The sequence below is a fragment of the Manacus candei genome, unplaced genomic scaffold (assembly GCF_025592945.1).
Source record: "Manacus candei isolate 608988 ecotype Guabito, Panama unplaced genomic scaffold, ASM2559294v1 h1tg000005l, whole genome shotgun sequence".
NCBI lineage: Eukaryota > Metazoa > Chordata > Aves > Passeriformes > Pipridae > Manacus > Manacus candei.
In genome coordinates this window covers 19,659,425-19,681,255 of record NW_026138053.1, presented here as the reverse complement: position 1 = coordinate 19,681,255, position 21,831 = coordinate 19,659,425, and the positions used below count along the sequence as shown (strand labels likewise).

General features: G+C 36.6%; 1 protein-coding gene across 3 annotated transcripts in view; it reads right to left on the bottom strand.

Annotated features, from left to right (window-relative positions):
* Positions 1 to 21,831, bottom strand: part of DENND1B (DENN domain containing 1B) — a 156,856-nt gene that overhangs the window by 73,010 nt on the left and 62,015 nt on the right. For 2 of the 3 annotated variants that reach the window (XM_051804427.1, XM_051804443.1), the window contains exons 5-9: positions 16,974 to 17,093; positions 9,078 to 9,147; positions 7,402 to 7,482; positions 4,668 to 4,727; positions 2,842 to 2,895 (exon numbers count right to left, since the gene is read on the bottom strand). In XM_051804427.1, coding sequence (XP_051660387.1) covers positions 2,842 to 2,895; positions 4,668 to 4,727; positions 7,402 to 7,482; positions 9,078 to 9,147; positions 16,974 to 17,093 — 385 coding nt within the window. The remainder of the gene's footprint in view (positions 1 to 2,841; positions 2,896 to 4,667; positions 4,728 to 7,401; positions 7,483 to 9,077; positions 9,148 to 16,973; positions 17,094 to 21,831) is intronic. The other variant, XM_051804434.1, reaches the window with a different exon arrangement.

Below are 21,831 nucleotides of genomic sequence, written 5' to 3'. Positions count from 1 at the left end.
ACAGTAGTAGTAGCTAAGTGGAACATTTTATATATTACGTGTGAAAATTTCTGTTCAATTAGTAGGTGGGGGAAAAAAAAAACAAGCTAAAACAAATCCCCTTGCATTAAAATTTTTATGCTTTAAAAATAATTAATTGGGTTTTAAAGCCAATGAAAAACTAACTGTGGTGTAAGTTATTAACATTTTGCTCACTTCGTTACACTTGTGACTTAGATTTGCCCTTTTGTTTTTTTCAACTTTGGAAAAATATTAAATTGGGACTGTATCAATAGCACCATATGCTTTAAGGTGACCATTACTTCTGACCCAGGAACACACCTTCTACCACTGTGCTAACTGTTCTGTCATAGCTACATTAATAAAATTGCTACTTTTGCCAGCCTCTCCCAAAGCCAACACATTTTATTCCATTTCAAGCACCCCAAAACAGATTGTTGAAAAACACCAAGCTTTTGCTTGAGCTGTATGTGCCAGGACATCAAACATCCAGAATTGGTGGCAGGTACTGGAGTCACTCTTTTCACCCCTGATAAGAACCCCACTGTGGGGTTTAATAAAAGGCAAAGTCACCAGCACCTCCAATTTATAGTTCAGACAACAGAAAAGGGGGAGAAAAAGAGAAAAAGTTGGAGGGGGATCTCTCTGTTCCAGCTGAACTTAACAGGATTTCTGCAGGGCACAGTGCCAGAGACATACAAGCTCTGAGTAAGCTAAAGCTAAAACAGCTACCAGCAAAAATGCTTGGGAAAGCAGCATATTTTTGTAAACACTAGAGAACATGTATGAAAATACACTAATAGTGTATAATAAATATGCAAAATATTTAATTTCACATATTCATTATCATATCTGCTACCAGAACAATTATTCATCTCTTCTCAGGGGCAACAACATCACTGAACATTCACGTAGGAGGTCTATCAAGGATAGGCCCCAGCCCAAGGACAGACATCAACAGTGGAACTGCAGACTAACAGTCTATTCTGGATGTGGTCAGCACACAGCACCAAGGTCACGCAGACCTCAAAAAACAGCCAGGGCAAGACAAACAGTAAAACCTTCAGAGTGGGGTGACTTCCTTTTTGGACATATTGCAATCTCAAATTAAAAAAAGATACTGAAAAGGTAAAGAAAGATCCAACAGACAATCCAGTTTCATGCAAATTCAGAAATGCATTATTAATCTGAATACATGGAGTATTATAGTTATTATTGGTCCATGATGCATAGAACTTTGGAAGAGAGAAAAACCAGAGCTTTAAGGCTACAAACACTTCATTTAGAAAAAAACTCTGGTCTTTCAAATGCTACTTTTAAGTGATTGTCAGAGGCAGATGTACCATGAGAATTTGAGTCCAATGTACCTTGGACACCCTCTTACACTGCAGTTGATAACGGTGTGCTGATTCTCTGCTGCAAAAGCTGCAGTAAAAAAACAGTTTGCAATCTTGTACAGACCAATATATCTTTGGGATACAGTCACAGTTATCCTTCTGTTAACATCTGAAAAGTTACTGTTCCTGAAATACGTGGACCTTACAACAAGAAATAAAAAAATTAATTTTATTGCTAATTTACTCCAATTACCCAATCTCTTCACTCCCTGCGTGTTCTAACTCTCTAGTAGTTCCATATTATTTTGATTCATACTGAAAGAATGAGACTTTTACTAATGGAGTAAAAAATAATTACAGAAAAGCACCTTGAAATTATTTTACCTTTCCTTCACAGAATCAGAAAAATAAATTCACAGTGGCACCACCCCAAGATCCTCCATCAGTCAGAGGCCCACACAGATGCTTCTCAACCCTTTCTTCAAGTTGAACCCATAACACACCCTCTAACCTCCAAAATTATGTTTCATTAGAACCCCAAATAATAAGCTAAAACAAGAGATCTCTTTGAGGAATTCAACACAAAAGGTGAAACAGACGAAAACATACATTTAAAAACTAAGCCCTGTCCTTCCCAGTGAGCCCACACAATAAGGGTTCTCTCTTTCATCCCTCTATACAGCAACTTTCCCAAGTTTTCTGGGCTGCAACATGGGCCATGCCATCTCCTCAGACACCTTCCCACCACTGTACTCTCAGATCTCTCTGCTGCCAGCACCCTCCCGTTCCTCTCCAGCCAAGGTCATTATTTCAAAGTGTATAAATGCACATCTATACATCCATATTTCAATTTCAGATTTAAAGGCAAGAGTGGAAACCAGAAAGCTTCGAAGCTCTTTTATTGGATGCTATCCAGCTGAACAGGTTATAGAGAATGTGCATGAGATGTCACATTTGCAATCTACCCACAGCACCACCAAGAATTTAGCATCTACAGAATACAAATCTTCGTAAAGAAAAGAAAATAAAAACAAAATAAATAAAAAAAAACTCCCAAAACCCTCTGCTCCTGGCTCTTGGTTAGGATCCAAGTGTAAGCAGGTACAGCATGTTTTCAGAAAGCCTGAAACAATGCCTTCCTGCACAAAAAAATGACCGCATGTCTTGATAGCTGAATTTGCAGCTTAGCAATAGAGTGTTTAAAGGGCGAGTATTCAAATAACACAAGGTGCAGAAGTAGAATATATTTTATATAAATAATCCCAATAAATGCAAAGAAGCCAAGTAATTATGAACAAAGGGTGGATATAGCAGTGGTCAAAAATGCCCCGTTAATGCTTTAAAATGAGTTAATGAATGCAACAGTAACTACTAGCTAAAGGCTGTAATAATAGACATCAATCATCTTCTAAAAACAGTTGGGGGAAAAAAAAAAATCTCTTCTTGATAAAAGCAAAAGTTCAGCCCAACCCAGAATGAGGTTAAATAAAAACAGAATACTTACGCTTTCAGGGATTGTTGGCAATCCAGTTAAATCAGGAGTAATGAAATACGAGTGCTAATCAATGGAAAAAAAATAATTGATAATTTATGCACACAGGAAAAAAAAATTCTCTTCTTAAAAACCCAGCATTTAGGATTTCCAACCCCATCTTTGTTTAAGCAAATAGCCATTTTTCCAATAATATTCTTACCACTACTAGACAAAGACTTAAGCAGACCACAACATGAAATGACAAGCTCTGGTTCAACACAGCACACAAACTAAGGGAACAAAATGTTGGGCTGCAGTTTTGAAATAACACTAAAATTAAGCCAGCTTTAAGTGTTGTCACGAGCCTGAGAGTAGCATTGATTAACTTAAGCATTGAATTAAAAATTGGAAAAAAAAAAAAAGTTAAAGGACAGAATGTAAATTTAGAATGGAAAAGAAAAATCATTCACATGAGAAAATTAATCAGAATAGAACAGAAATATTATTACTAGATATACACATTCTCTTCTCTTTCCAAACATCTTTGAATCAAAAATGTGCTAATAGAAATGCTTGAGATTCTGCAACCATTTATGAAATATATTAGCAATTTTATGCATCTTAGTTTGAGGCCATCTAGGATGCAAATATAAAATGGATTAAACTAAAAACAGATGTAATGTAAATTACTCTTATTAATCGAATGCTCTTAATAGTTATCAGACATGGATTTAGCTCAGTAATTTTAAGGCATTTTGAATGTTATTCTAAATCTTGAAGGAGAAAAAAAACTTAGTGCATACTAAGTAAAGATGATAATTATTAACTATTTGGCTTTTATTTGTTTTTAATAAAATTTTGACATTTTTAATAGACTTTATTTTCACAGTACATTTTTTAAATTACAATCAACAACACAAAGACATAGCTTGTTTTCAAGTCAAACTTGAAAAAGATAGACCAAAACAAAGATATTAAGATACTAAATGTATCTTGCATTCAAGAAATAAAAAAAAATAATAATACTATTAAGTCTATGTAGGAGACTTATTAAACCAGTTTGATACATTTAATAGAAAATTTTTCCCACAAATTAGGTCATTTGGCAGTAGTTAAAATTTAATGAAAAAAACTGGCTTTAAAACAGCATCCCATAAACATCATACCACTTGCACAATAAATATCACTGCTTATTGTTTTGCATCAACAGAGAAAAAAAGCTGAGATTTTTTTTTCTCCAGTCAAGAACAGGGAAATATTCAGACAGAATGCCTATATTCTTCAGAAGTATAGTGAAAATAGAAAATTATTTCCTATATGTAATAAGGTCACAGAATATTTATCAAAAGATTTCTGAGTAATGAAGTTAATAACTTAGAGAAGTAATTATTTATAATTAACAAAGTAATAATATTTCATTCATTAAACAGAAAAGGAAGCCAGAACCATGAGAAGCAAAGGCCATTACTGCAGTCATTAAGAGTCATAAAGCAGCAAAAATAATGTGTATGGAGTCCTTGCACATCTTTGTGAACTCCCTTAGGAAGACATATGACCTTGGAAGAGATACTAAATTAATAGTTGCTGTCCTGCATAAAGTTTTCTCTAAAAAGGACACTAGAAAATGCAAGTTTTGTTCATCAATTCAAGGATTACGATGCATGCACACATAGCTCTGAAGTTTGATTTAAAGAGAAAAGGCACATTAATATCAGACTGCTCTTTTAGGCTAAAGCAGGAGCAGAATCTCCCAAAGGACAGGTACAAATAAGCCTGAAATCAAGAGATATTCGATAGCAAGTAATTATTTCTTTAATTACAATAGGCTTTAGACAGTCAGTGCCTTTTAAACTCACCGATACAAGACAAGGCTGTTTTTTCAAAACTTGCTCACTTGTAAAAATCATCTCTTGGTTCTTATGCAAGACGAGAGAAAGATTGAACAATTGACTTTTTAGTTTTTCAGCAAAAAAGGCCAAAGCTGGCTCTAATGCTTGTAAAATTCCATGTTTAAAATACTGGCTGAAAATAAGTTTTCTTCTTTTTATTTCTCCCATATTTGAATTCAGACTTAGTTAGCTTTTCTGACAAAACAAAACAAAAAAAAACCCAAACCAAACTAACAAAAAAATCACTTTTGCTAGCCCTCTATGGGTAAAAGAAAAGTGACCTATTTAAATTTAAGCTCAGATTTCATTAGAATAAATGCAGACTCTTTGTTATTCAGCTGCAGACTATTTGTTACTACAACCAACAGGTGAGAGGAGAACTTGATCCCTAACTGGACCAAGGCATTTTGGTGTCCTCTTAACCAAGGATTACTAGAAAACACCATGTATCCAGATAATGGATGTTATTTATGCATAGTAATACACACAGAGTCCTACGTACCACTGGGGGCTGCCATCCAAACCCTGCTGCAATGTACCCTGCTGCACACCTGAGTGAATGAGGGAGGCATCTTCCTAATTCTGTACCATGAAATTTGAACTACACTGATCCTGGCACAAAGAAAAGCCTCTTCATTATGTCATTTCTACAGTTATTTTTCAGACTATGATTTCTTTTTAAGTCTATTATTACTGAAGGTTCCAGTCCAGCTTATTTACAATGTATGAGGACCAAGAAAGAAACATCAATACAAAAGACCAGGCACACAGAGTTAGAATTGAAAGTGGCCATAACCATTTCCCTGCTCCCTGCAGCACTAAGCATTACAAAAACAAAGATGCCTGTAGATCCAACAAGCACCAGGAGTCCAGATAATCTATTCCTTCCTGCTCTGCCCCATCTGAACCCACAATATTTGCTCAACTGTCCCTGGCAAGAGCCTTGAATTTAGACAATAGTTGTTCAGCTAGAAAGATTACAATACTCTTTGATGTAACAAGCTACTAGGAACAAGGCGTAATTGAGAAAAAAAACAATTCCAAAGCCATACAACATTGAAATAAAAACTAACAAGTATCAACTTCACTGCAAGCAATTTGTTGTTCCAGTATAGCCAGCTGTATTCACCACCACATTCATTTTGAGGTGGGCAAGTTCTATCCAAGATGAACTGCAACACTGAGAGCAACACTTTGCAAGAAATGCAAGGAAGAAATCTTAAAACTTCTACATGTCCTTCTGAACCACAGGACTTTAGAAGGATATCTTATAAAGCATTTTGGAGTTGCCAAATTATAAGTGGTTTTAATACTGCAATTAATGGCAGAAAAATATTATTTGATATATAGAAGTATTTTTGGCAAAGGTACTAGGAACTGAAACATTACACTGACAACAGAAGAAAAAAAACCTTATCAACGGAAAAAATCCAACTGCAGCCTCAAAACCCAGTATTGTTCTGGTGAAAAACAATAAACAAGACTGGAAGGACTTCCAATTACAGTCGATTAGCACTGTTCGAGGTGGGAAAATATTAGGTCCCTGTAGCCTAGTAAAAAACAAGGGATTTGAAACATGAGAAATTAAAATAAAGGTAGCATTATGTTAAGCAGCAAGGGTCAGAAACTGCTGGAACAAAAGTGGTAGACTCTTCATTTGTCTATGCCTTCATAAGAGGGTTTTTCTAGAGTCTGCGCTTACTTTAACGGAAGTATTGGCTTCAGTTCTAAAATAAAAGATTTGAAATTAACAAGAAATGACACAAATAAGGTCAAGATAAATAATCTGATCATCTTACAGTGTGTGTGTAAGGGAAGCCTTTACAAAAATCCCTTCTTTCTTCATCCTGAAAACTGTGCTGGTTCAATCAAGAAACAGCTATTTACACACTGCCAAGTGCAGTAACTATACTGCTCTGAACATGCACAATGCCTTGGAGACAGCAGAGGCTCTGTATGGGCTTTATATTTCACACAAGCTCTCCAACTGTATTTAAACATATGCTATTTCTGCTTAAAACTTTAGGAACTGTAACAATGACAGGTTCACTTTTTGATGTTTCTGCAATAACATCATCTTCCCATAGATTCAGTGCCCTGTCTGACATCCCAGAAAGTCAGAGCACAAAAGCAAGGTAGGCTGGGCACATTCTTTCACCTAGATGTGTTGCAAGCTTCCTGTAACAGAGTGCACTTCTACTGTTCTTCCTACAGCATTTTTGCATGATTAAGCAAAACTAGAAGAAGGGGAAGGAGGATGGGAAAGCAGCCAGCTTACACAGACTTTTGTCCAATCCTACAAATCTACCTATTCAGACCTAAGAGGCAATAAAACTGAGTTAGTGTCTCCTGATGCACAGCAGGAGAAACCAAAATTGTCTACATGAAACAGCTGGAAGCACAAAGAAGTAGTTCTAGCACTGTCAGATCCCACTTCAGTTTACTTTCTCATCCATAGAACAAAATTCAAATTTCTGCTTCTTTATGACTCTGACTTTCAGAAAACAATATGAGACAAACTCTACCCTGTACAGAGAAAAAAAAAAGGAAAAAAAAAAAGAAAAGGTTGTCCAATCCAGTTAATAATGGGAAGCAACATAAATTTACTCTTTCAAAGGGTTGAGGTTTCTTTTTGTTTCAACTTTACCTACTATTTCATAATCAGTAATCAGAGTAGGAATAAAAAAGAAAAAATACTTACCACACTTAAACTGACTAAAGCATTTGCCTTTGGCACAGGATGGCTATACAATGATTTCAACAAATCATTTGAGTCATTTTCCTGTAGGGAATATTTTTAAAAGGTAGTTAATTATCATATAAAAAATAATTACTATTTACTACACATCAAACTATATGTTACCAAAGAGTATAAATATTTAAGGACAAAAACAATTGTAATTCACAGTGAAGTATCTAAATATTAAGTATAAAACTCAGGCCAGCTTTGTATCTCAAAAAATGATGGTATCTGCAAGTTAAGGCAATCTCTTATGTTTCCCCATATACTCCTTAAATGAATCACATCATTTGCAACTGAAAACTGTGAAAAAATATCTAGTTGGTCCATGCATCCTGGACATCATCTTCCTAAAACTGTTAGCCAGGATATATGTCTATTCAAAGTTTTACTAAATATGCAGCTACATATCTATATTGTACACTCTGAAAATGTTTCATCAGAACACATAAAACAAGATAATTGACAAGACTTTGGGTCTAGCTCTTGGTCAGATGAACAGTGCCTGGGGCCAGGAGGGAGCAACATCCTCCAACAGCCTCCTCAGCAACAGGTGTGGCACCAGGCACTGTAACAAAATACTTCAGTACTGCTAAAACTTTCTGACCCATCAAAGCAGTTTTCTTAGCATATAAAACAACAAACATAAAACTCTACTACTTAAATTGCTTCAAGTAATAGCTGCAATGCCAGCACTGGTGATCAAGACAACACCCATCCCCTTCTGCAAATAGAACCTTAATAAGAATTTTTTCTATAGCAGTGAAATTGGGGTCCAAACCAAGTTCTCATTACAGTGTTTGTAAGACATATATATTTAACACTTTATTGAAACACACAGCTAACACCAAACTTTCCTACTACATTTCCTTTTTACATAAAATATCATCATTCTCTATAGTCCACTTACTATAATGCAGAATTATTGCTTATTCTATACTTCATGTATTTTTGAAATGTCAGCTTCTCCAGTCAAGAGCATATGGCTAAATACTGATGCCTTTTTTTTTAATTGTAATCTAGTACACAAATACAGTTAAAGCAGAAAGGTATAGCTTTAATGTTCCCAGTAAAGGCAGATGCCAGTGGTTCCTTTGCTGTGTAATGCTGGAATACATCTAATTGCTCATGAATATGCAAAGTAAACTATCATGATTCTTCACCAAATGCTGCAAGTAATTTTGTCCTGCTAGCTGAGATGACAGAATTATGAGAGGTAGTTTTTAGTTAATATGAAGGGTGAAACAGTACATCATATTTTATACAGTTCTGAACAAAAAGCGTTTGCAGCTGATAATCAGATAGTTCCAGAGATCTACGGTTTACAGTTGATACGTCACAAGTCTCCAGTGATGTGACACTTTGCTCACACTTCACCCAGGACTTGTCTATGCTGAGACTGACACTTTACAAAGGTATATTTTCAGCAGCTTTTTAAGACTAATGGGGGATTCAAGTGACTGTGGCAGCTGTATGTTCAGATTCTTTGAATTTCGGTAAGATGAATACACTTGCTACTAAATCCTACTAAAATTTTACACTTTTAAAAAGTATAGAATCCCTTTTCAGCATTTCAAATGGTGACTACTATTTCAAGGAAAATATTTTCCACAAAGAAATAGAATATCTAAAATTACCTGTTCTTTAGCCAAATAATCTGCCAGGGTATTTAGGAGCTTGTAGTATACCTCAAACCATGGTAAGTAACTAAAAGAGGAGGGAAAAAGTGGTTGAATAAAATATCAATGTATTTTTTCAGAGCTTATAAAATACTATGATGATTGATCTGACTTGTTCATTTTTATAATATTTTTACATATAAATGAAAAGCATATAAAACTTTCCCCACACATTTAATGGTATGTCACTGATAGACAGATATGCTGGGCACCTCTATGAAGTTCCATTAGGCATAGATTAGCTCATAATACTTAGACTTATTATTTTAAAGGCACCAAAAAACCCATTTCAAACACTGTCCAATCTCCTTCCCACTATCTTTAATTGTTACAGCTTTCAGTAGTTATTTGTAATTTTGAAATTCTACATCCTCCTATACCCAGTGTCCTGCCAGAACTGCTGCTTCCCAAAAGAATCAAAAACGACTTTACCTGGGCAGACCAGGTACCCCATATTTGACAAGTGGTGCAACGCTACACAGTAGAATAGACGTTGTATTATAGGTAAGAATTTTGGTCTCCCTATAAAGCCATTTTTATAGATAGAATTAACTTTCAAAAATAAAAACATTCACCAATATTGTAAACATGAAGTACATTAATACACGAATACTTAAGAGAATTTTAACACTAATCTGCAGCCCGTATGAGTGCAATACTCTGAGTTAAACAGAATGCAAGATAAATAAGACAAAACTGAAGAGCACAAGGAAAGAAATTCAAACATAATGGAATAAATTCCATTTTTTGTCACCTATTTACAGAAGAGTTACCTTTAACAGTGACATCATCAGTGACCACATGCTACAGAACTTTCCATCGCCCTTATTTAAGCTAATAAATCTGATAAACTAAATAGTACCAGTATAAATTACACCCCATTTACAAATTACACATCTTCTCACGTCTGTTAGACATCTCTGTTTGAGATTAGAAGGGGGAGCTGGAAATGAAATAAAGCCTGAAATGCTTTATTTATTTATATGCAATACTACAGACTTTGTTACTCAGAGCAGTGTAAATCTACAGACGTGAATTTCTTAAAGGCTTTAGGGCACGTTGTGGACAGACCTTAAAATTTCAAATTTATATATTTCAGGAAACGTGCTAACTGCCACTGAAAAAGCCCACCATGCAGAACCTAAATGTTTTCCCTGATAGGAAAAGGAAAGCTGCTAGGGGAAAGCCCAGCTGGTAGAGAAGCGAGGGTTTTGTGCAGTGACTCCAGTGAAGGGTTATGTTTTCTTTTTAACACCTCTGTTCTCAGTACTTAGCTGGCAAAGCTGTAGAAATAGATCCCAGTTCTCAGGGAAAAAAAAAAAAAAAACAAAAAAAACCAGCAGAAATCTGAACACAGCTATGCATTGTCTAGCAATCTTACTTTTTGCTATCCTTATAAATGCTTAACTGCTGGTTCTCAAAAAAAAAAACAAAACACACCAAAAAAACACCAACCAACCAACCAAACAACCCCAAACCAAAAAAAAAAAAAACAACGAACCACCAAACCACAAAAACCCATCATGAATTTACTCTTGCCAAACCAAAGAGACACAGTGGCAATGATTTAATGATTTCCTCTAAAGCCACTCTATTAATGTCTTTATCACGCTTTACCATACCCTGTGCTGGCTATTAATCAAAACTACATCAACCTCTTAATGCTCACAGACACCTTTAATGCTTGGTATTGTTGACAGTGGTTAAGGTGTGACCTTATTGCATTTGCTATTCAATATATTCTTATATAATCATAAAAATTTACTTCAGTGCACCTGTGTAAGGTCACTCACTGCTTACAGGCATGAATGCTGCACGCCCTTGTAAAACACCCATCATAATAGCACCTAAAACATCTGATCTTTGAGCTTTCTTTCACCTAAGACTCCTGTTCTATTATCTCCTGAAATCATGTTAACCTGGTTTTACACATCATTGAAACACAGCCTAGATGGGCAAACAGAATTGTTCACCACAGCGTTCAGAGTACCTGCAAATGTCAGAGCTACTGAACAGCTTTACAGCCTCAAATTGCAGCAGGGACTGTAACATTGTCCTAGTGTTTTGTCCAAGTCAAGGCACAAGGTAGGTATAAATTGCAAAGTATTTTTATAACACTGGACACACAAACAGGTGAGACTACCTAAAGGCTTTCCAGTCTGTTGCTATCACCTCTGTGTTAGCAGTATACATGACCCCAGTATATTTTGCTGTCGAATACTCCAAAATATCATCTGATCATCTATTTTTCATAATGAACATTTATGAACAGCATTCTACAAAAATAAATGCTCCTACTTCAATAAAATATTACCATACTTCTTTCCTGTATGTATGAGCTCAACTCCTCTCTTACTGAGAAAAGAAAAATTAAATACAATTTTTAAGTCTGTGCAAAAAAGGTCAAATTCATTATTTGAAATTAATGAACCCTAGCAAAAAGCCATGGGAGAATTTTTCTTTCGTACAGTGAGGTATGCTGACCAGAGCACTTGAACAAGAATTTATTCCCTTAGCAAAATCAGGCTCATGATACACTTCCATGTCTTTGTGTAACGAAAGTACAAAGAAAAACACTGTAAAAACACACTACTTCAACATAGTTTATAAAATAAAGTCAGTTTCCTTTGAGCTGAAAGGCTGGAAAAAGAATTGCTTTAAGCCTTATAATCACAGACATGAGGTTAATATAAATTCTACATGCCTCTTAAACCTGAAAAGTTAAGGAAATCAAAACAAGTACTCCATTACATTATATGGCATGAAACCAAAGGCCACCAGAACCTGTCCCATGCTTGTTTTCCACATAATCTTCAGTTCTTCAATAGAACAGTTTCATTGCAAAACTTTTTGTCAATATTTTTAATTATAATGTTCTTACTGCAACAAAATATTACAAAGACCTATTGGAAGCAAAAAAAGTTCACTTTATATGTTTCTTTTATATATTTGCTAAATGTAATTAATTCAATATAATAAAGAATTGTTATATTTGTCCTTTTCATAAACAATAAAGAATGCATTTGTGTGTGTGCATATAGAATGCATCTCTGCATTCAAAAGTAAACACAGCTGTGTTCATAATAAAGACAACTCTCAGGTGGTATTTTAGATTCTCAGTTCAAAGACCAAGTATAAGCTCTTCACATTTTGTAGCATCCTCAAGGCTGTCAGCCAACACTTTTGTCCACATATCATAGGCCCATTTTGGAAGGCACATTTGTTAATAATCCTAATTGTCCATTTGGACTACTCTAGTAAACAGATTTATTCATAGATAAACATTGCCATGATTATTAAAGCCCATGTTTTACATCTTTATCCCGTACATCATATTGGATAAAGCACTGTACATCAAATCAGAGAATCCGGTAAGTTTGAAAAGACCTTCAAGATCATTAAGTCCAACCCTTAACTCAGCGCTGCCAAATCTACCACTAAACCATGTCCCTAAGCACCACATCTACACATCTTTCAAATACCTCCAGGGACAGTGATTCCACCACCTCCTTGGACAGCCTGTTCCAGTACTTGGCAATCCTTTCCTTGAAGAAATTTTTCCCTGATATCCAATTTAAACCTCTGCTGGTGCAACCTGAGGCCATTTCCTCTTGTCACTGGTTGCCCGGGAGAAGAGACTGAACCCCACCTGGCTACAACCTCCTTTCAGGGAGTAATAGAGAGTGACAAGGTCTCCCCTGAGCCTCCTTTTCTCCAGGCTAAACACCCCCAGCTCCCTCAGCCACTATTTATATGACTTGTGTGGTCCAGACCCTTCACCAGCTCCGTTGCCCTTCTCTGGACTCGCTCCAGCACCTCAATGTGTTTCCTGAATTGAGAACTGGACACAGGATTTGAGACACCCCTCACCAGTGCCCAGTACAGAGGGACAATCACTGCCCTGGTGCTGCTGCTCACACTATTTCTGATCCAGGCCAGGATGCCATTGGTCTCTGTGACCACCTGGGCACACACTGGCTCATGTTCAGCTGCACCAGCACCTCCAGGTCCTTTTCTGCAGCTTTCCAGACACTCTTCCCCCAACCTGCAGCACTGCTTGGGCTGTTGGGACCCATGTGCAGAAAGCTGGCACTTGGCCTTGTTGCCTTTTATGGCACTTTTGTGTGTGATAGCTAAAAACAAGAAGTATTACAGGTAAAAGAATCTTCTTAGTTTGTCCTGTTAGCAAATCTTGCAAGATTATTTAATCTTTGTTTTGCACAGAAGAACTAGTCTATGTACAGAAAAGTCATCCAGTACTCAAGTGTCCATCACCATTTATTATGTTGGGTAACAACTTTTTCTCAAGTCAGTACAGAAATGCATTGTGTGAAAGACATAGTTTTGAAGTGGCTGAATTTAACAGAGACCTGCAATATATTATTCCTAACTCAAAACTGTCACACTAATATGTACCTTAACAACAGATAAAAATCAAAATTAAAGTCCATTACTAGAAAGACCTTACCACCACATTTGTATTCATAAAATTATGTATGAGGAGTGCATTTTATAATTAATTAGCTGTTTTATGAAAATGTCAAAAGGTTATCAATGAAGCCCCTTCACAATAGATAAAGCAGAGAAAAAACAGGGCTTTAATGTTTAATTTTAATGTATGTAGAAACCTAAACTTCAAATAAAAATAATTTTATTTCTTAAGCTATGAAATCATTATTAGTTTCCTATTTATTTTTCTTTAATTGTACACATTGTCTTTGCATTCCTCATGTTATAATCAACAGCTGTTTGAGAAACAAACATACAAGACAAACATAGGGTAACCTCCAACAACATACAAAAATTTTTCTAAATATTTCTTCCATAATAAAGAGAAACATCAAAACATACACAGTATTGTTTTAATAGATATATATTCCCTGACTGAGAATTCAGGGGTCTTTATTTAAAAGTACAGCCACTGTCTGCCACAAAAGCAAGAGACCAAGATATTTCATGGTTAATTAAAAACGTACTTAACATTTTCTTTCAATCCAAATGAGCCACAAGGCAGGAGTTCAGACTTTTATTCAAAGTCACACATAACCCTTGTTGCCATAAGTAGACTTCCACCTCACTGGTGCTTCTGCTATAGCTCTGATAAAACTTTTACATTCATGAGTCAAAGGTTAAACAAAGGAGAGGAAATGTTTTCTGTCAAATAGTCAGGTAACCACTAACAGTCCTGAACTATCAGCAGGAATCTAACTTCTAGTAATCAAATAAAACTAAGGAAACTGCCTTTCCGTAGCTAAATGTCTAATGTCTAGGGGCTGCTTTTCTGTCTGGAAAATTGACACAAAATGTGTAAAATTGAAACATTCTGCTTCTAAGGGATTTGCCTAAAGGAAGAGTGAAAAAGTTTCAAGCGTGGTCTGAACTGAAGAACTACAAAGCCTGATCACATAAACCTGTCTTCCTTATTAGAGTATTTCATTTAGAAACGTAGGTGACAATTTTATAGTCATAAAATTAATGAAATCTAGGACTAAGCATTTTAATGATGCATTTTGTGTTCCTCGGCATACATAAGGTCAACCTCAGAGTCCATCAACAGTTTCAGGATTTTTTACAAATTATTTGTACTTTGCACTAAAACCGTTCAAGTAATACAAAAACAATTTCATGTAAACCCTGAAAGTATTATTCCTACTGCAAGCAGCAGTGGTACTTAGAAACAACAGCCAGAAGAACTGAGGCTCCCATTATTCAAAAGTGAACACTGAAGTTTCTATTGTGCCACTTCAAACCTCAACTAACAAAACCATTTCCTAAAAATAGAAAAAATAAAACTAGGAGAAAAGATCCAGTACAGGATATGAGCACAACAAGGTATTTTACAATATGCCTATTGTGACATATGCCTATTGCTGTCTTACAGGGCTGCATTAGTTCAACAGTTTGTGGAGAGGGAGGAGGCGATACAGCAGAATCCACACTGAGAGCTTCACAAAGCAGCCATGCAGTTTAAAAAAAAAAAAATTAAAATAAAACTTGCAAAGGAATCGCACAACTTTTCTGGATAATAATCCAAGATTTATTTTCTCACCTTACTATGGTTTAGCACTTACAGGCACTTTGAATTTGGCAACTGCAGGAAAGCTCTGCATGTTCATTTTTGACAATGCCTGAGAAAGCTACCTGGGAGGATTTTTTCTTCACTTGATAAACATACAGAGAACTTGAACAATACATTCTGATTGGGAGAAGATTCTGTTTACACAATTCATATACATGTGTATACAGAACACAAAAAAAGTCCCGTAAAACTTATACAAGAATTTTCTATGTACAAGTATATTTTCTGTTTCAAACTATCCAGTTTAAAGCAGGATCATGTGGCTGCAAATTCAGGGATAATTTCCTTTAGCTAGTGTTTCAGATAAAGAATGAATTACAGAGAGAAGTCTCATAAACCACATGACTTTAATCTTAGACACCGCTTTAAACTGCTGATGGACAAGCAGCCTTTTCTTCAGCTTTCAGTTAAGAATGCCACTCAGTAGTTCAAATCCTCCATCTTTAGTAGCTTAATACATGGTTTGGTACCATCGACAAAAGACACGCACAACAGAAAAGTTGTGTCCTGTTACCCACTCACCAGCCTATCTAAATCTCTACGGTATCTCCTTCTCATCACTTTGACTGGCTTGTTTCTGCTCTTCTTTTCAGAGATTCTTGCTTATATTTCAGTTATTTATGATGACTTCATTTAGTTAACTTTTTTGTATTGGACTATCTCTAGATGTCTTTGTAAAAGCCTCGGTCGGCAATCTTAATATATTCCTCTTGTTTGAGGCAATATACATGGATGTGCATATGGAGATGGTAATTCAACATGGCATTTATGTACACCTGCCCTTGTGTGTTTAAAAGTCTATGACTATTGCGCAAATACCTGCAATGAAAAAGTAGTTTGAATTGCTCATACATCAGTCATCGTGTGTATATAAACACAGCAAATATCATTTTATGTTATTTTGATATATAGACAAAAGCCACAGTGAACATGCACACACACTCTTTATATATAAAGACAGCATTCATTTGTTAATTTATTTTTTTTCCTTTGGTTAATTTAAGATCAATAATCATGTGCAAGGCGGAAACAGATAAAATGCCAAAAGAAATCTGCTTAGTGAGTCCTCTTTCATTTCATCACTTCTAATGGATCTTGGATTCAGAGCGAAAACCAGACTGGATACCAGAACATATCAGATGGAAACTGATGCATTCTTTCTGTCTGAGCTAAACACAGCACACACTCTCACACACACACACAGAGAAGACAAACAGACTCCCCAGCTAGAAGTACAATGGTCTGAAGCTAGTGCTGTTATGCATTCAGCTGTGCATTGTAAATTTGAAATTGTCACAATATAAGCAATAAAGGCAATGCTTTGGTTATGGTTCAGTGAAAAATTACAGCTTGCCACTTTTCATTTTCCTAGCTATTTCTACCAAGTAACAGACCATTGACTAATCTTTAGCTAATGTATGTCTACAGGGAAATGTTAAAAGAAATACCCAGGTTTACACCAGCTGAGAATTTACATCCTTTGCTCTGCAGCAGTCCATACTGTATTTAAATGTGCACACTTGAGTGCATGTAACTGATTAAACATTGTTACTACAGCATTAGAAGCCAGACCGACAATGTTAGGAGTACAGCAAAAAAATTTGTTTCTAGCTTGATGAAGGAAGAAAAGATTAACTCAGAGTATCACTGTTGTAGAAAAATGATACCCTGATAGAGAAGTAAAACACATTAGCAGAGAATTTGCAAAAGCTAATTTTGTTCTTGTATTTTTTTTATATTGACTCCTTGACTTAATTTTTCTTATACCAACTTACCTTAAAATACAGAGGCAGACCTTGCCTCCTGACGTCAAACGGCAAAATCCAAACCTTTGCTTACTTTCAATGTCGGTGAGCACAAAGGTGAAATGTTGTCCTACTTGGTTTTGGGACACCCTGGAAAACCAGATACAGAGCATAAAACCACTAAATCACACAAAACACAAGCATTTAAGTCACTGGTCTCAAGTATTTCCATGCTCAAACCTTGCTACTCTTCTCTCCCTTCCCACCATCCAGGCTGTCTCTTGCACCCCACTCCTTCCCTTCGGCACAGAAGAGCCCAGTCCTTCCTTCACTCGTGCCCCCAGCTGTTGCCCTAGCTCCGTGCTCCTGCTGATGTGCTCCACTGCATCTGGCCCCTACTCTGAAAGTACAGGGCATTTCATAAGGTTTGTTCTTAAGCACAGAATAAACTTAAGCCAGAGCCAGTACAAGCTTGCCACAGTTTACTGGCTTTGAGCACACCTCAGCTGTGGAGAACAGCAACCCAAACAAAGTTTTAAAATTCTACAAATAATTTATTACATGTCATAACATGGGTCTGGCTTACAGCAGCTATTATAAAACTAGTTTGTTTTTTTTCAGTCCCTTTTGACTAATCTTCACTGGTTAAGCCTGTAGCCTCCCTATGCATCTTCCACAGATTTTCCTCCTTTTTTTTGCTCTACACATTGCCCAGAAAAGAATTTGTGCTGAGTTTATCTTCCGGTGCAAATTTTTTTGGTTCTGGAAATGTAAAAGCTAGAACATAATCAAGAACTAACAGCACAAGAGTTAAAAAAAATAAGTAACAATATCTTCAAGACTGTATCAAAATACATACCCACTTGAGACAGAGTAAATTTACACCAAATTTACCTCCTCTTATCCCCAAGCTCTGTGCAGCCAGCACTCCCTCAGCAGTGCAGGCTAAAATGCACTTGTACTGAGTTTCTACCACCCCTCCCATGCCACCTCTGACTGCACATACTCATCTCCAGATCTTAGTTCCAACCTCCAGTCCTGATCCCCCACTTTCTGCTTGACAGTATGAGCCTTTTCTCAATTTCCTTTTAACAAATGGCATCTTCACTGTCATGATGTTTCTAATTCTCCTTTAGGCTCTCAAGCAGGACGTTTTTCTCTTGTGCAGTTTGTCAGCTTCAGACAGAATATAACTGAGACTGTGGGATGGACCCGCTCTCAGCGTGACCAAACTTCAGTGATCTTCACAGAAATTGCAAAATGCATTTGATGTAAGCATTTTAGAAGACAAACAAACTGTATCTGAAATTTACTCACAGAAATACATATTTCACTTTTCCAAAATCTCCCAAACAAAATCAGTTCTAGGTAGACTTGGCATTCTCAGCCAAAAGAGGTGATGTGTGGCATAGAATGGTTTTGTCCAGAAGAGACTACTAAAGATTTCATTAAAACCAAATGAAAACAAAGTTAAGATGGGGAGTGCGTGGAGATTTGAAAGCATAAAATGCAACAGTTCAGCCTGTAATTCTATTGTCTGCTGTTCTTTTCCTATTCTTACATGATTTTCTACAGCAAAATAGCTAAGCACCTGCTAGTTAAGTGTTATGATCAACATGTGTCATTTGTGGGTCAATCATAGATGACCGAGCTGAAAACGAATTCCCAGAGAAGCTGAAAACCATCACAAACCTCAGTCTATCAGTCCAAGACCACAAAATATTTTTTTAATTTATCCCTTGTAATACGGGTTGGGGTTTTTTTGTTGTGGTTTTGGTTGGTTTTTTCCTGGTTTGCTTGTTTTGTGTTTTTTTAAAACTCCACCGAAATAAAATATAGAAAATTTTCCCCTGGGGAAAAAAAAAGTGGATGATCAAAGGGCAAGAGAAGTTACATAGGACACAGGTACATTATATTGCTTAACATACGTATGACAAAAGCTTAAAGATTAGTTAAGTGGTACCACTACCCAGATTGCAGTCTCCCATTCTTTTCAGTTTAGTTTAGTCCCTCATGAACATACAGCAACAGGGTTGAAACAAAAGCCTGTGCATACAACACTACAAGATACATTAAGTACAATATAACCACTGGAAACCCATGACAATGAATGGACTTTTTTTAGTTAGGTAATTAAACTCAAATAATTAGAACAAACACTTTCCTCAGCTCTCTTCAACGGACTGGAACAACCCTAGTGCGCTCCTTAAATGGTAAATGCGCAGTGGCTTTTGCTCAGCCCTTCCTCGCTCAGGTTCTGTGTCATGCTGCCTGTACACTGCGCCTGGTACCACGGAGAGCCATCAATAATAGGGCATTATTACTCCCCTGCCAACCAAGCAATTTTCTATTTCACATCTCTGCATTTTCCTCTTTATTCCTGAGAGCAGACTGCCATGAAACCTGCAGCGTGGTTTCAGTGCCCCTGCGCGCACTGTGGCCAGGGGCTCACACAGTAACTCAGCAGTAGCTGCTCAGTCAGTAGCACTGGCAATGCAGTGCAGTGACCTCGGCTGCCTCCTGCTCCCACTCTTTTGTTCTGCTGTATCCCACTGTTAGGCCTGGAGCTCCCAGCAGCCCTGACTGGCTTCTCCTTACACCATAGAACACCTGGCATGGTTAGGATGGGGTCTCTGCGCACCATCATCTTAACCTAAAGAGATCACTCATAACTCATAACCAGCATGCCATCTATGCAGGCATTGCTTTTGATGTACTGTGTACATGTATGTTAGACAAATGACTACACCATTACTTCTTGAACTCAATTCCTTAGCCCCAAAAACTGACATCAATTAGGATCTCCTGCTTCCAGCTATTTGCAGCCTCCCTTCCCAAAACCTAAAGATGATATGGGAAAATAACCAGTATTGCAATTAAAGCATAACAAAACATCACTACACACAGCCACCTTAAAAATGAGATTTAAATTCTGGTATTTTCTATTAAAAATAGCCCAGTCAAGTTATGAGTTCAGTGAGAATCAATTCTAATGCCATCTCACCATCTCCAAATCAATATCTTTGCTTTTTTAAGAGAGTCAGCTCCATATTTTGACAGTCAGTGTAAAAGTTGCCCGGCTTGAAAACTGCTTCCCACACAGTTTAGAAAGAGATGTAAGCAGCAAGTTTCAGATTTTTAATATGAGAAAAACTCCAAGACTAAAACTGAATATCCACAAGAACCCAAAAGTTTGCATTTGGTCCCATTTGCTTCAAAAGAACAGCTAACAGAAGCCAGTGACCATCCATCTGGACGACATTCTCTGATCAGAGTTTAAAATACTGAATTAATTCTAGGTTTCTAATTTGAGAGCTCCACTTAAGATGTGGGGGCAGCAAGGAGGCCTGTTTTTCCACTCCTCTTCAGCAGAATTAAAACTAACTATATGCAAGCCTTACAGAGAAAAACAAATGTCAATTGGGGATTTCTGTCTATCAATAGACAACCACAATGCATAAACCAGACACACAAAACATTCCAGAAGCACTAGCACTACAGTTTTAACGTATATATAGCATGTTCCATCACGCAGACAAATGTTGGGCCAAGTGACTTGGTGCCTCTCTGTTGCACCATGGCACATTCAGTTGTTCAGAAATCAAATCTCACCTCCAGAGGCAGGCAGCAGCTCCTGGTACTGCTACTGTACCACAACACTGATGCCTCTCAAGTTTTTCTTCACATGAAAATCAGCACAGCTAAAATGCAATTATTACATACCAGAATTCCCTGAACAAAATGTTATCTAGACTTTTTACTGGATCACAGGATCAACTAGCCAAGCTTCAAAACCTTCCTGCAGAACATTGGTCTAGTTGGAGATTTGAAGAGAGCATGAATTGCTCACTTGCAAGGGGAGAGCAGGCACAAACTGTTCCCAAGCATCACCGACCTTCTCCTCACTCATTCCTCTGTCTTGCTTTTGACTCACTTTCAACTCTTGCCCTGCATGCTTACTTTTAATCTTAGTTCAGCAATAATAAATCACTAGAAGAATGTGTGTAAATACTTATTAAGCCTGCAGACTACAATGAGCTCTTTCAAGGTTATTACAGTTCACTATAGAAATAAAAATAGGTTTTAAAATTTTTTAAGTATGTACCTACACAATGCAGAAAAGGCTCCTTGGTACCCATGGAATAGGTAAAGAGTCATTTTAAAGTTTTTTGTTTACATTACAGCCATCACTCAGGTCTCATTTTTAAGAGAGCCTTAAGAGAGCTGATTAAGGCAGGAATTGAAACTCTCCTTCAAACAAAAAACAGCATATCTAATCATTAAATGTATTCCTTATTCTCAACAAAAATTGCTCCTCTTCCAAATTAATTAGTTTAGGATAGAGTAGATGTTTGAAATTATTTTTTCTTTGAATTTTAGGAATTTTTAAAGAGTTCCAAAAAATTAAAGACCTTATGCATGGGAATACAGATTTTTGGTTTCAAAAATAAGTCATAAAGTTACTCGTATCATTAATTATAAAATGGCACGTACATGTATTTGACAAGTGTAACTGAAGTACATAGTTCAGATTGGAGTTTTAGCAGCTGCTACCTAAACCTGAGAATTTCACAGGTATTTCAACTCCCAAGCTAAATGGTGAAAAGCAAATTCACCCTAATTTTCCCCAAATCAAAGAACATATTAGAAACTGTTTCAAGCAGGAATTTGAAAAACAGATGTTAAGGTAGTGGTACAAGCTGATGGAGAGACTAGAGAGATAGACAGTAACTCAGGGTTGGGCAGTCTTCTTCAACTAATCGCTATATTCAAATCTAAGCTTCAGGGATTATTTTCTCCATTTCCAGACCCCCTCCAACAACTCCAAAGGTTCCCTGTGTGGAGGGCTGCTCTGTTCCAACTGAGTTATCCCATTTGAGCTCTGCTT